The 15337-nt window shown below is 38.5% G+C and overlaps 1 gene segment (V, D, J or C); it reads right to left on the minus strand.

The window, feature by feature from the left end:
• Positions 1–781: 781 nt before the first annotated feature.
• LOC144293018 (T-cell receptor gamma chain C region 5/10-13-like) overlaps positions 782–15337 on the minus strand; it is a 43897-nt gene continuing 29341 nt past the window's right edge. Inside the window, 4 exon segments of the C gene segment in view lie at positions 782–1374; positions 2509–2556; positions 11621–11746; positions 13639–13965. Coding sequence covers positions 1232–1374; positions 2509–2556; positions 11621–11746; positions 13639–13965 — 644 coding nt within the window.

The following is a 15337-nucleotide window of genomic DNA, read 5'->3' on the forward strand; positions in this document are numbered from 1 at the left end:
TTGTTACTCTAAATGCATTTATTAGTGAAAATAGAAAAATATACAACTACTATTTTTTCCACAACTTACCATACGTGAACATTTTGTTATACATCTATGTTTGTAGAATTACAAACACATATATGAATGAGTGGACACCCTTGTTAGTGTTTGTGTGCATGTACAGGTGTGTTAATCTATTTCCAAAGTAGAGCTGCCAACAGTAGATGCTAATGCTCTTGAGGATTTGCATGTACCCAGCGTAATTAACGCATCTCATCCACACAAGTCCAGAAATCAAGGCACACTGTATTTTCATTTTACGCATGAGAAAATTATGTCACAGAGAGTCCAAATAGCAATATATTTTAACCGAGTCACTTGGGGATCGGAGTCCAAGCCGTTACCCTTTCCATCACCCTATATTTCTAGTGTTAGCGCTGCTCTCATGGGATTCATGTGAGATCAGGAAACGTGGTGCTTGTGAAACACTGCTACACGTCTGAGACATCTGCCAGTCTTGTGACATTTTATACAGTCAACACCAGATTGTCTGAAACCAAATGAGTCTGAATCAGTTGACCTTTGAAAGAAACTAACCTGGGCAACCTCACTGGCTGTGGCTCTCCTGTGTCCAGTCCCTCAAGGAAAGTAGCATGAGGGCTATCTCAGGGCAAGAATTAAAATGTGGAATTGACCAATATTACGACCAGCGCTGTATTGGAAGGCTCAGCTGTCATGCTGTCTCTTACACCTGACTCTCAATTAGATTGGACCAAATAAAAGTACATATAGGCCCAAATAGATTTTTGATAATTTTTATTATGAAAAACAGTACAAAGGTAAATCAGTAAGGAGGTGATCTTCTAGGTATGTACAATAAAGGGCTTCCAAGTAATCATAAGGTAAAAGAGTTCAAGGACACAGCTGGAAGCTGCATGCAGACTGTACACAGAGGCATGGGTACTGCGTGGCTGGGGAGTGGGTGGGCATTAAGAGAGAGAAGTGATGAAGCCCCTGGGGATGGCCCCCTGTCCCCACCCCTGAGTCATAGCAGAATTTGTTCTTGCTGCAGAGTGAAAGTTTGTGTTTGCCCAGGAGTTTATAAACCCATTCTGCATTGTGACCCTACAGAGAAAGATACATGTGAAAGGAAATAACCCAATCATAGAAACAAAACCCCACTAGATCCTCAGCAGACATTTATAGGGACAAAAGCCAATGGGAAAAAGTGGACCCTGTAGGCATCATATTAAGAACTCTTCCCATTGCCATCGAACACTGATCTCCCAAGCAGACAGATGGCAGTGATGATGGAGTACATCAGGCTCTTCAGGAGGAGGAGGAGGTAGGTGTAGTAGGCAGAGGTGTTCATGAGTTGAAGCTGCAGGGGATCTAGAAGAAGTATTTTATTAATTCAGTTTTTTTGAAAGGTCAAGACTTATTCATTGTAGAGTGGTAACTGTAAACATTTCTGATAACCTCGGTTGAAGTAACACTCTCATACCAGCACAACCGATTAGTAAATACCTCTATCACCCCTCTATCACCATCACCACCACCACCACCACCACCACCACCACAGAAAGACAACTCAGAATGGAGTTTGCAGGTCAAGTCAGTCAAAAACCTATAAAATTCACCTAGCACATTCCAAAGTATTAAAAATTAAGGTTGTCTTTATAATGAATGAATCTATGGGGGGAAATGCATTGGTAATAGGTGACTTTTTGCATGTTCATCCCCATGAGGGCTCTAGGCAGGAATAAGTAAAAACTAAATGTCACTTGATTCATCTTGATTCAGTTGGTCTGGTTTTCAGCCTCAGCTCTTGACATGTGGTATGGAGACTGAATTCATTTTATCTCACTACCCTCACATGTAAAGTGGGAATTAAATCTTTCACAGTGAGTATTAAGGGAATTAAACAAAACACACTTCCAGTGCAGCACATAGCCTTCTGTACAAGAACCTCTCGGTGTCAGTTCATGTAATAAACTACCAGGAAGAACAAGGCTTAAAAAATACAGAAGCAATATGAAATCATGCTTTCTTCAGTCAGTAGAAAACAGGGCACAGATATGAATGAAATCCATTGTTGAAAGAATTCAGGGCTCATCATTGCACCCCTAATTCATAATCCACTCACAGCCAAACCAGAAGTTACTGTGTGAAGATGACTCCTGAGGGACGCCTGGGTGTCTCAGTGGTTGAGCATCTGCCTTCGACCCAGGGCGTGATCCCAGAGATCCAGGATCTCGTCTCACATCGGGCTCCCTGCGAGGGGCCTGCTTCTCTCTCTGCCTATGTCTCTGCTTTCTCTCTGTGTCTCTCATGAATAAATAAATAAAACCTTTAAAAGAGATGACTCCTGATAAATGGTGGGTTGACATAAATATCACAGTCTATTTTGCAAGATTCAGCCATTCTGAGGTTTCTCTCTGAAGCCAGGGGAGTTCAAAGTCTAAGCTGATCAGGAAGGAAAAATGCTACAGCATAGCATAAAGGCAAACAAAGACAAAAACTTACCATTTTCATCATGCAGGGAAGCTTCTGTAGAGTTAATAGCAGCAAATTCTAAAAGAAACGAAGACAAGTATTATCCATTGTTCATATCCATTGTTTAACTTTCCTCTGTGTTGTGGATAGAAGGTAGATGATTAGATGATAGATAATAGATAGATAGATGATAGATAGATAGATAGACAGATAGATAGATAGATGATAGATAGATAGATAGATGATACATAGATAGATAGATGATAGAATTATTCAGCAGAGAGGAAGAGTCTTTACAAATATGAGCCCTACAATTCCAGAAATGGTTGATATGAATTTATGTAACTAACTAGATCAAATCACATGTTGTATTTCTGCACATAAAGATGTTGTAGTTTATGAAGGATGCATTTTTTCTTTTTTTTTTCCTCACACCTGGAGGGTAATGCCTAAACATTATCTTGTTTTCCTTCTGTGCTTATAGTTCATAGCACAGGCACTGCTCCACAGTAAGTGTCCTATAAATACTATTGAATAGAAAAATAATCAGAAACGGTGGCTACAGTCCAGTCCTCCACACCCACTGCTCACATGAAGTGTTGCTACCAAAATGAATTTGTCCAACCCTGAAGCCACAGAGGTACCGTACATGTTGGAAGGAGTCTGGTTTAGGTATATTTCCTCTCTAAGCTAAGAAGCAGCCCTGTCTTTCAAATCATTCATGCCCCAGTATCCTCAACTCCTGCACATGATTTTCTGGACTGATGGTGTTGGAGGACCTGACAACAATACTAAAGAAGGCCAAACCTATTGACTGATTATTATTGTGTCAGGCACTATGTGAAAGTTCATAGGCATTATCTCATCTCATCTCATCTCATCTCATCTCATCTCATCTCATCTCCCTGTTACATTGATATGAGCTGAATTTGTAGAATTCCATGTTACCCAGAAGGAAATAAGATTTAGAGAGTCTATGTCCCTTGCTGAATAGCATACCAGTGATAATTGTCAGAGCCAGCACTGAAAGGATGGCTGTGGGGGTATTGATGAGCTAGAGCCTGTGGAAAGCATCTTGTTAACCCATAGACATCAAACATAATTCCACCACTGTCACCTCTCAGACATCATCTCTTCAGCATATGTGAATTGGTCTTAGCAAATGATCATTTTATTAAGGAACCTCATCATTTCTTTTTAAATTTTTTAAGTTTTGTTTATTCATTTGAGAGAGAGAGAGAGAGTGAGCATGAGCCGTGGAAATGGGCAGAGGGAGAGCTAGAAACTGATTTGCAGCGGAGTAGGGAGCCCAACACATGGCTCAATCCCAGGACTTTGGAAACATGATCTGGGCCAAAGGCAGGCACTTAACTGACTAAGCTACTGATGCACCCCTAAAAGCTCAGCATTTCAGTGCACTTGTTTGCAGGGATAGGATGAAAGGCCACATCACACTGATAGCTGTCTGAATACGTAAACTTGAGTTAAAGTTGTATTTATCTACAGTGTAGAAAAAACAAAACAAAACCACCACCCCCTCAACATACATACAAACACAAAAATCCTTAATGATGATTGACTATGGATGCAGGAAGAGAGAGCTCTAAGATTTTTTGGTTTATTCTTTTTCACCTCCCGTGTCGTGTATACAGACATGGCTCTGGTGTGCAATTTTATCTACTCCACACAATCTTATGTTGGTGTGCTCTTGAGAAATGGGTGTGAGATATAGTCTTTTGGGTAAATCCCAAGAAGAATAATGCTAGTATAATTATGTTAAATGTTAAAATGTCCTAAAGAGCTGACATTATAGTGTCCTAAACATATCTTTCTTTTCCATGCAGTGATGTTATTCATGACATTTGCACCTGAAACTAATATTACACTGTAGGTTAGCTACCTGGGAGTAAAATAAGAACTTCAAAAAGATAAATAAAAATCTCTTATCACCATGCATTCATTGATATAAAGACAACAATGTAACAATTTTCATAATATGACTTGTGTGTCCATGGTGCCCTTTCTTAATCAAAGTTGGTTAAAAAGTTTGAAAAGATGAGTTTATCTGTGTTCAGAATCACTCACTGTTCTGTGCATTCATTTATATACATACATATATATATATATAAGCTTTTATTAAAAAACCCTAAAACTTCCATGGATCTGCATTAAAAATCTACTGTAGAATTCCATTAACAGAAGTGCCCTGTTTGTGGCTATGAGAAGACCTTGGGAAACATTACTTTCAGAAATAAGTGTCATGGAAATCACATCATTAACAGGAGCTCCTCCCCTACCATAATCATCGCCATGGAACTTACTATATTTATTGCTTTTCTCCGCACACTAGAAAAATCAAAACCTAACATGATACTTCAGTCCAATGGTTTCATTACATTTATGCCATGCCCACTTGTCCCTCTCTGTTAGCTGTAGAAATAAACATTAAGGCTCTCTGTATAATCTGACTTCAGTTAGTTTTAGGAAAGGATATAAATAAATACAATAAATACAGGAATAAATTTATCCATGTCATGGTTTCAAAAACAAGTATTTTCATTGACATAATTTCATTTGCTTTGCATCACATTTCTGGTGAAAGTAAAAGTAAATATTTATTCCTAATTTGATTATGGAACAAACTGAGAATCTATGAAATAGCAAACATTCAACTGAGTACATTTTGGCTGTATTTTCAACCTATTCATGGATCGAGCATCATCCCATCTAGCAAGTAGGAGGCAGCTCGTAAGGGCTACAGGACAGAGGTTTTTCAAGATAGAGAGGCAGTGAAAAGGAAATTATTAGCAAAGAATTCATTGTTTGAGGCAAGGTCCTTCTCCCAATGGGGAGCAGAAGGGGTCAATCAGTAAACACCCTAGTGCTGATCAGGAAAGTCCATGTCCATTGGCTAAAGGTTCTAGTTCTGGCTATTGAAACTGCAGTTGGGTAGCTATGAAGAGTTGGTTCCTGACTTGTGGCCTTAAGCTAATGAGTACACTGTGACCTTGAGGTTTCCTTTACAACAACCCTGCCTTTTGATCACATTCTCATCTTAACGGAGAGACGGGATCAAAATTGAAGGAATTAACACTACTGTCAGCAACTGTTCTGAAGTTCTCACAGTTCCTGTGGATTCTCTGGGTGATATACACAGATCTTGGCCTTTTGCATAAGCCTTGTGATATTCAAGAGTTACCTCTTTAGCATTATGGTTTTTAGAGCTGGTTGTACTCTTCATTCTTTTGTGATATTCCAATCAAGGAAGATCATTTGCTTAAAGGTTACTGGCTTAGAACTTGCCTGTAAAGCTTTTGAAAGAATAAAATGCACCAGGCAGATTGTTATGATGCCCATAAACAGGATAGTTCCCCATGTTGGAGGTACATTTTGATGCCATTGCCCCCAATACTCAAAGCAGTTAAAATCACATAAGTGAGAAAGACCCTGCTGAAGGAATCTTTCATTTAAGCCATATGGACTCCTGCCAAAGGTGTTAATCCTGGTGGCTTCTTGGTAGTCCCTACTCCTTGGGATGTAAACTAGGAGAATCAAGAGATATCCTATTTACCTTGAGAAAATTTTGGATCAGTGTTAGATTTTCTGCTATCCTGAAATAAAAGTTTTCTCTAAATTACAGAGGTTACACATGTGGTAATGACATGGGAGATACAGGCCATTTCCAGAGTAAGGAAAGAACAGAAGGAGAAAGGATTTCATATTTAGTCATAATATGAAGTCCTGAACCCCTTTTTAGGTGAATGCAGTCAGTTTGGATGTCTTTTTTTTAATTTTTTTAAATTTTTTTTAATTTGGATGTCTTCTATTTGTACTTCTCTCAGCTGTTTCAGAATCTCCTGTGTCTAGGTAGGACCAGGTGTCAGGTGGAAACATTTGTAGGTATGTTATGTGTACAAGGTTGAACCTTTACTTTTATAGCAGAACCACTTAGTAATGTCCCTCTTCTACTGGGATAGTTGAGGACTATCTTCCTCTGATGATATGTCTAAAATATCTAATCAGCAGGCTGTATACTGTGACTTACAGATCCTTTTAACTGTGATCTAGGAAGGTGTCCATAACCTGTTGATGACAGTCTTGAGCATCAGACATTGGAGACTTACACTATTTCAGACTAGCAGGTAACATAAAAGATCAGCATAAGGTTGTACACTGAGACAGTTCCATGAGATTGGCAAGATTTTCCTAAAGGCTCCTGTGATTTGCCCAGTGAAGGAGGAGCCTTGGTCACTGGAGATCACAGAAGGAGGAGCCTTGGTCACTGGAGATTTTCCAAGGGAAAATCCATTTTGGACATTGTCTTTGCCAGAGTGAGTATATCATTCTCATAGCAGAAAAAAGCTTTAACCCATCCAGAAAACAGAAACAATGACAAGGTCACAGTGACCACACAAACTAAGTGGTATTGGAATGAATTCCACCTGCAGGTATCAGGGTCCAGAATGATGAGACATGCAGTCTCTGCAGGCAAAAATAATTATTCCAGAATTATGGTCCAGACATGTTAGATATTAATGGTAAATGGTTTTGTACTATTATACAAGTCTTCCCATTGAAGTCCACTTACAATTTGAGTCATTTAAAAAGTCCAAAGGAGGGTAAAGGAATTTAAAAAACAAAAACTAAAAGAAATGAGATTTGCCAAGGGATCCTGGAAGAACCCTGTGGTTGCTCTGGTTTTCCCTCAGCTCTGACTCTTTGTTTAATACACTGCCATGTTTACCCGCCTTCATTTTTCTGATTCAGAAACAGACTGCTGCCAATTTATAAGGCCATCAGAATAACCAACTACTGACAATGAGGAGCCATTTCTTTTGTAGCACCAGAATGGACATTATCTACACGTACCACAATCTTACAAACACAATACCTAGAAAACTTGGTATGAAGTATTTTTTGACAATGCATCCCACGTAATCTGACATACCAAATAGCCAAACAGTTTAACAAACCCGTTGGAATACTCCAAGTCGAAGAGATTTAAGCAGACCAAAATTCCAAGGAAAACAAAGAAACATGAAAAGCCTAAAAAACCTTTATCCTTTTGGCAGGGAGAAAAATCAAACTCCAATGCTGTACCAGCTTACTTTGGTTTAAAAATTCTTCATTCCAATCTTAGTTCTGATCACTCATAACCTTCCTTCTCAAACATCCCCTTTGTACAAACCTCTGCAACGTTCTTTTTTTTACATTCAGATTTTGTCCTAAGTTTACTTTCTTTAGATGACCCACTTCCCTTTAGGACAAAATCCTCTTTTTCCCCTCAAAAAATATATTTCCGTTCCTCATACATTTTCTTTTTTTAATTTTTTTTATTTTTTTTAATTTTTATTTATTTATGATAGTCACAGAGAGAGAGAGAGAGAGAGAGAGAGAGAGAGGCAGAGACACAGGCGAGGGAGAAGCAGGCTCCGTGCACCGGGAGCCCGACGTGGGAATCGATCCAGGGTCTCCCGGATCCGTCCCTGGGCCAAAGGCAGGCGCCAAACCGCTGCAGACCCAGGGATGCCCCTCATACATTTTCTTTTGAAAAACATACATCTTAGTTTCTTTGCTTTCCAGGTTGTTTCTCTTATTATTTTAGGAGTCTGCATCACATGTACTAGAATTCTTAACCCCTTAGAAACCTTCATATTTAAAGAAAGCTAGTCAGTAAGCAGTTGTGAACAGCTAATTAGCATTCTTTAGATTGGCAAATTTATGAATATATTTCATAATTTCTAGAAATGTGTGCTTCTTCATAAAACAATCTTTCAGTAAAGCACCAGAAAATGACTATGAGTGGGTGCGAACTTATCTTCTGTTTCTATGCAGCAAGGAAACAAAAGTAGATAAACCTGTGTTTAGTCACTAATATATTAGTATTTTATCTTGCTTGGAAATGATCTCGATATTGAATGAATATAATGAATGTATCTTAACACGGAAAACACTATGATCTTAAGTTCCTCAAAAAATTTGGGAGATTATTTAAAACTTTAGCTTTTGTGTATTTTTTTTATCTCATTATCTGAGATTACTCACAAAGATATCATAGACAAGGGGTTAGAAGGGTGAAATAGGTGATGGAGATTAAAGGGTGCACTTGTCCTGATGGGCACAGGTGATGTATCAAAGTGCTGAATCACCATATTGTGCATATGAAACTAATATAATGTGCTGTGTAATTAATTGGAATTAAATAAAAAGCTTGAATAATCTTTGAAACATCAAAGTCTATCATTCTCCCAAGCTTTTTCCTATAACATTTTGTAATGGAGATCACATCTACTTACTTGATCTTTAGTAAACCAGGCACATGAAATTTCTGATTTTAGTGCTGAGAAGGCAGTACCAACATACCTATTATGCTTAAACCCACCAGAGAATATGTGCCCAGATCATGTAAAATTGAAACACATTCAAGTTAGTCTCTCTCTTTTTGAGAATTGCAGAATGCCTGATCCTTAAAAGTGCTTATATTCAAACCAGGGAAATAGAGCTCTTTACAAATTATTTTTGGTGAAACATCCAGGGAGAAAAATATCTCACATCGACAAGATATATTTATGGACACACAGACTGGTACAAGGACCTAGGACCGCTAATATTTATGCTATTAATTTTAATTTGTCTCAGGATTTTGTATTTTGTCTCATTACCAATTTTAAGACTTGTATTTGTCTCAGGATTATCAAGGAGAATAGACTAGAGTTTAGGCACAAACCTCTACAACGTTTTTATAAAAGAACTAGTTTTGTAAACTAGTTGGTTTATTTCCCTCAGTCTCAAACTTTTATGCGCTAGGTTTACATTTTAAAGACAAGATAAGATGTGTGACTTTAATGACAGACAGAGAATGAATGTTCCTCCAAGAAGCACTTTGCTTTCCTAAAGCCAACCATTTATAAGCCCTTTTTCATAAATAGGAGAAGTTGGGGGATAGATAAATCAATGCGAGAACTTTGAGTTGCCTCAAGAGCTGCCTTTCTGCTTCTGGTAAGATTGGTCCAGCCAGTTGCTCTCAAATTCTCATTCTTGTATTTACATGGAATGACATCATAGATTGATCCATCTAACCAAGCACATGAGCCTCAATTTGTTTCCTTCTCTCTGGGGGCATAGTTTTAGTTTTAAGAATTTCTGACATATAGAGTAACTCCTTGTGTATTACCCGGGTCCCCAAGAGGGTGCAAAGGATACTACCCTCCAAATACTCAGAGTCTCTCACAGTGAGAGCCAAAGGAAAGAGCCAACAATCCACCAAGTCGCAGGCAGGCAGAAAGTTAAGAGCAATTAGGCAGGATGACACAGGCAGGAAGGCAGGAATAACATCTGGGAGAGAAAAGATCACTAGCAATGGGTCTAGATTTAGAAAGGATGGGATAATGAGAAATTTTACTATCCCTGTGGACAAGGACTTTAGATAGAGATTCCACTAATAATATGGTTAAGATTTCCACTCTTCCCTCTCCTCTGCCAGCTTTTCTAGGATCCTTTGCACAGGACCCAGTATTTACCAGAATTCCACGTGGCTGTTTAAGAGAATAAAGTACATAGCAATATGCACCTCTGGACAGGGCTCATTTGGGGGCCCTTCTATGAAGGTAGATAATGGAGGTGTCTGTAAAGCCATGAAATTTCCAGTCTTCTGTTTATGGCTGTGTAGTCTGTTCAGAGTGGAAAATCAAGTCAGACTAGAATGAGTGCTCAAAGTTGCCAAGAGGGGAGTAGGAGTTAGATCAGTTTTATAGTCTTCTGCTTTAGTTACTTCCTCCATCATTAATCTTTCATTAGCCTTTTGCAATGAGTCTTTCAATGAAAGGACCTTGGAATTGTCAACATTTTACAGGATTCTGTTTAATTAAGGAACCCTTGCTTTTTTTTTAATAATAATAGTTTTTAAATTTATTTATGACAGTCACACACAGAGAGAGAGAGAGAGGCAGAGACACAGGCAGAGGGAGAAGCAGGCTCCATGCACCGGGAGCCCGATATGGGATTCGATCCCGGGTCTCCAGGATCGCGCCCTGGGCCAAAGGCAGGCGCCAAACCGCTGCGCCACCCAGGGTTCCCGGAACCCTTGCTTTTAAGCGCACATCTTAATGATCATAAGATCACTCTAATTCTAATTAGATTAATTAATTCTAATTAATTAATTCTAATTCTAATTCTAATTCATAAGTTCCCCATTATGGGCATATATTTTTAGGTTATCATTGCTTTGAGGGCTTGCAGCAGTTTGGTAGGACCCTAGCCTCAAATGGAGTTAATCCACACTCCAATCCAGCCATATCTGGCTGCAAATGAGTGGTACCCCACTTTCCTGTCTGGTATTTTTGGGTCTCCAACCTGATTGTTACCAAGTCAGTTCCTCAGGACACCAAGGAAGTTTTTAAGAGTTTGCATTTTGCTAGGTGTCTTTAATCTGGGACTATAATTCTTAGATGAAAAATAAACAAGTAAAACAGAAGTAGTTCACTTGACTCTTTAAGGATTCCATTAACTAAGACACTGGGATTCTTGATCAGAAAACTAACACCTAAAAGGGTTGTGTCCTGGAATTGGGGATTGTGTGTATTTTGCAGTGTAGCTCCTTGCATAGAAGTTTTCTTGAGGTTGATGAGTGATCTAGTACTGATCCATCCCATTTCCTGACAACCTGTACTATCAGTGGTGTGTTCCTGAGGTAGTAAGTGCTCTAGCGGCCCCTAAATGCTTGACTCTTGCACACCAATTTTTGTGTTTTTTCTACCTTTCCCTGTTAGCTGTAGCCTTTATCTACAGGAATGGTGACAATCAATTAGGTGCACATTAGTATATGAGCTGTAAGAGATGTTTCTGAGTTCTGATACAAGAAGACTGCGTGAACCACCAATTCTCCTGGAAACTTGCTGAGGTTTCTATCTTGGGCACTTGGTCTGAAAGGTTAGTTGCTTGTCTCTGGGCAGACCCTTCAGCCTGTTCAGTTGGACTCTGTGCAAATATCCAGCTCAATGGGGCTCAGAAAAGACATGCTAGTTTAACTTAACACGGGCATAACACTCTGGCAGCCTAAGCTGCCGTGCCCTGTCAAGCAAAACCGATTAGATTAGGAGGCAGAACACAAAGTAACTGGAGCTGAGAAGCAGGAAGAACTCACCCACAGTGCTAAGGACAGGCCTGAAAGATCTTGAACTGGAAGGGTTCAAAGTTACCACCTCTGTGTTTTGCTTTGGCTCTGAATGCCCCGCAGGGTCCATATAGGATTCCATCCTTGCCACCAAATCTGTTAAAGATCTAAAATTCAACCAAGTAAATGTTAAAGATTTTTTTAAAGATTTTATTTATTTATTCATGAGAGACACAAAGAGAGAGAGAGAGGCAGAGACACAGGCAGAGGGAGAAGCAGGCTCCATTCAGGGAGCCGGACGTGGGACTCAATCACGGGTCTCCAGGATCAGGCCCTGGGCTGAAGTTGGCACTAAACCGCTGAGCCACCCGGGCTGCCCAAATGTTAAAGATCTAATGGCTCTATTAATGAATCAATTTATGAAAGGACGACAGGAAAGGAAAAGTTTTAACAATAGAGAGGGACCCAGGGGGAAAAGGGGAATTCTTAGAAAGTAATCCATTGTCTTAGGCAAGGTTACTCTCCCATGTGGATGGGAATGAGTCAATCAGGAAGCTTCCTGGGGCTGACTAGGAAATTCCCATGTTGACTAGTTAAAGGCTACTCTTCTCCTTGGGGTGGGAAGGTGAAATTGCTCTTAGATTAGGTATTAAGTCCTGGTTTAGTGACTTGGGCCATAAGCTAAGTATTGCCATTTTGGATCTGTGGGATGTTTTCAACACTCCAAGAACATAAACTCACTTCAGAAAGTTAGACTTGATATAGCAAAGCTCTTCACAGGTCTTGTTATGTGCTTGTTCCCCACTGCTTAGAATGTTATTAATCACAAGGAAAATCCAAAGTGGTTCCTTCTTATGGTGTCTCTGGGCCCTTGGTCTGTGATGTCAATGCCAGGACTTGACTTGTGAGTCTAATGAGTTAGTAGATCACAGCGAGGCTGGGCACATTCAGCCATCTGCCCACACTTTCTAAATATGACCAGCGTCTCTCCCAGTGAGGCTCCTTTGGAACACCATGCTTAAATCACAAGTGACCCTAATTGATTACTGTAGTTATCCTCCTTGGGACAGTAGTTCATCGTGCATCCTTTCCAGTCTGGCACACACTAGAACTGAAACAAATGTTTGCTGAGCAGTTTTTACCAATGGTAAGAATACATTCATTGTGTAGAATGCATTAATATTTAAGACCTTAGCATCACTCAATCCTTATTTACAAAAAATTCACCTTATGCTGGCATATAAAATACAAATCTAAAAAACTCAAGACCATACTAAAACCTCAGTTGCCAAAATATTATTTCTGGTTGAATTGTGTTCTGGCCCTGTCAAATGAAGATCATTTTGTCTCTGACAACTCATTGTTGATGGGTGATACTTTGAATAGAGCAAGATTGAAGTGAGAAAGACTTCTGACTGCTGGATAGAACATTCTTGAATGATGCGTAATTGTTCTTAATTCCTGATCAAGTGAAATCATCAATAGTAGACTCTGAGCATTTCTTGTGTACCAGGTAGCTAGGTGCTTTCACGTGTATTTTTTCATTTAATCCATGAAATGACTTTAAAATCATCACTGTTTCATTAATATTTGGATGCTAAAACTAAGGCTTGAAAGGCTAAGTGAATATGTCATTTTTTTTCTCTGTATATTCCAAAGGCCATACTGTTTTTTTAAAAAAAATTAATTGCATATTTCTTTTGAAAGAGATAGAGAGTGAGCACGGGGAAGGGGCACAGGGAGAGATACTCAAGCAGACTCCATGCTGAGTGCAGAGCCCAATGCTGGGCTCAATCTTAGTACCCTGAGTCATGACCTGAGCTGAATGAAGAGTCAGATGCTCAGTTTACTGAGTCCCCCAGGCCCTCCAAAGCCCATACTATTTGAAGTCTATGGGGGAAATAGGACATTTATGCTACCATGAAAGGCAACAACATTAGAAAAAAATTTTAATTGCATGTTTTCATTAATACTTGACAGAAAAGTTAGGTTTTTCTCTTCAAAACAAAGGATTCTGGGAGGTTGTATTCATGTTTGTATGCACATACCTTTGTTTATTGAAGGAAAATCAATCTCTTGATTAACCCTTTCTTTATTCCTCTTATCTTTGACAATGCATTGGTGTTCTTTATCCATTGATTTTTCAGTCACAGTCACCCAGCTGAATTTCATGTATGTGTCCTTAGTCTTCACGGTGTTTCCCTGCTGGAATTGCAGAATTGTTTTGCTGTTCTTTTCTTTCCAATCTATCTTAAAAATATCAGGAATAATATCCTCAAGAAGACAAATATACGTTCCAACCTGATGGGCTTTTATTTCAGCAATCGAAGGAAGAAAAATCGTGGGCTTGGGGGAAATGTCTTCAGGACTTTTATCTGTTGGAGACAGTGGAATAACAATTAAAACTTAAATAAAGAAACATAAGTATTTTATGGTTTGGAAATACCCAACACATAGTGAAACAAAAAGTTGCAAAAGAATTAATGGTTATCATGGGCTTTCATCCACAGTGGGTTTTGAGGTGCTTATTTCTAGTTCCCATGGGAAAAGAGGTTGTAGAGGCTATGTAATTTGCCCAAAGTCATAGCTATTAAGTGAAAGAGTCTGGGTAAAAAGTGAAATATTTTGACACAATACACAGTCACTTGTTTGAATGGTAATCTATCAAGTTGATCTTTAAGTTACAAATATGGATCTCAAGTCCACTTGTGATACTGGAATTCTTCTCCTTGATTTCTGATTTTATAGAACATCTAATTCTTGCATCTAAACCACTGCAGCATTTTGTAGAAGGCAATGTGTAAGGCTGAACTTCCAAATTAATTGCAACGCCTTAAATTTAGAAACAAATGCAATATTTCCAAAACTCATATTTTAAAAAAAAAATTAAGTGTTCAGAAATGTTTTTATAGTACCCTAATCAAGAAATACACTGTCAGAATTTTGTTTTGCTTTAGGAAATGTTAACTAAAAGTACATTTTGTGTTGGAATTTTATTTGAAGTTGAAGCATAATTAAGATGACACCATATTATGAGTCTTAGCATCCCTCCTCAAAGTTGAATCTGCCCTACAAGCCTGCTAAACTTGCTATGGTATCCTTCAATTTTCTTTCATTTCACCTGCTAAATAAATTTATATAGAATGGTTACCAGCTATGGTAACCATTGTTACCAGTTATGGTTAGAGTTTCTTGCAGACATAATATCAAATTATATAGTGAAACATCGTGGTTTTCAAGGGCATGTCGCTTGAAGTCTAGAATATTCCTCAGGTATACTAATGAATCTATCATAAATGGTAGGACCCATTCCAATTTGAGTTCCCACTGAAACGCAAGTGCTTTACTGATTTTCTCTTTCAACTAGTATGGAGTTAGAATTTCATGGGTAACATCCTAAGAACTGAATTCTTCCTTTGAGAAGAAAGGATAAAAAATTCTTCAGAAATTTTGCCTGTCTCCAAAGCTCCTTTTATACTAAATTGATAAGCAAACAATGATGGTTTTTTTACTCCCACTATAAATAGATATTGGTTCATAATGTGCTTACTTTAATTTTGTACATCTTGCCTGTAGTGCAAATAGTATGTTACTGATTAAGACAGTAGTAAGACACTGTATAGTTCCTCAACCATACACTTTTTTTTTAATTTAAAAAGCATGTTTTATAAAGCAAAATTTATTTCTCAAAGTACATGGTATTCACATAACTTTTGCCTTTAATGAACACATTAAAGAATCTAGCTT

Source organism: Canis aureus, chromosome 21, assembly GCF_053574225.1.
Source record: "Canis aureus isolate CA01 chromosome 21, VMU_Caureus_v.1.0, whole genome shotgun sequence".
Taxonomy (NCBI): Eukaryota; Metazoa; Chordata; class Mammalia; order Carnivora; family Canidae; genus Canis; species Canis aureus.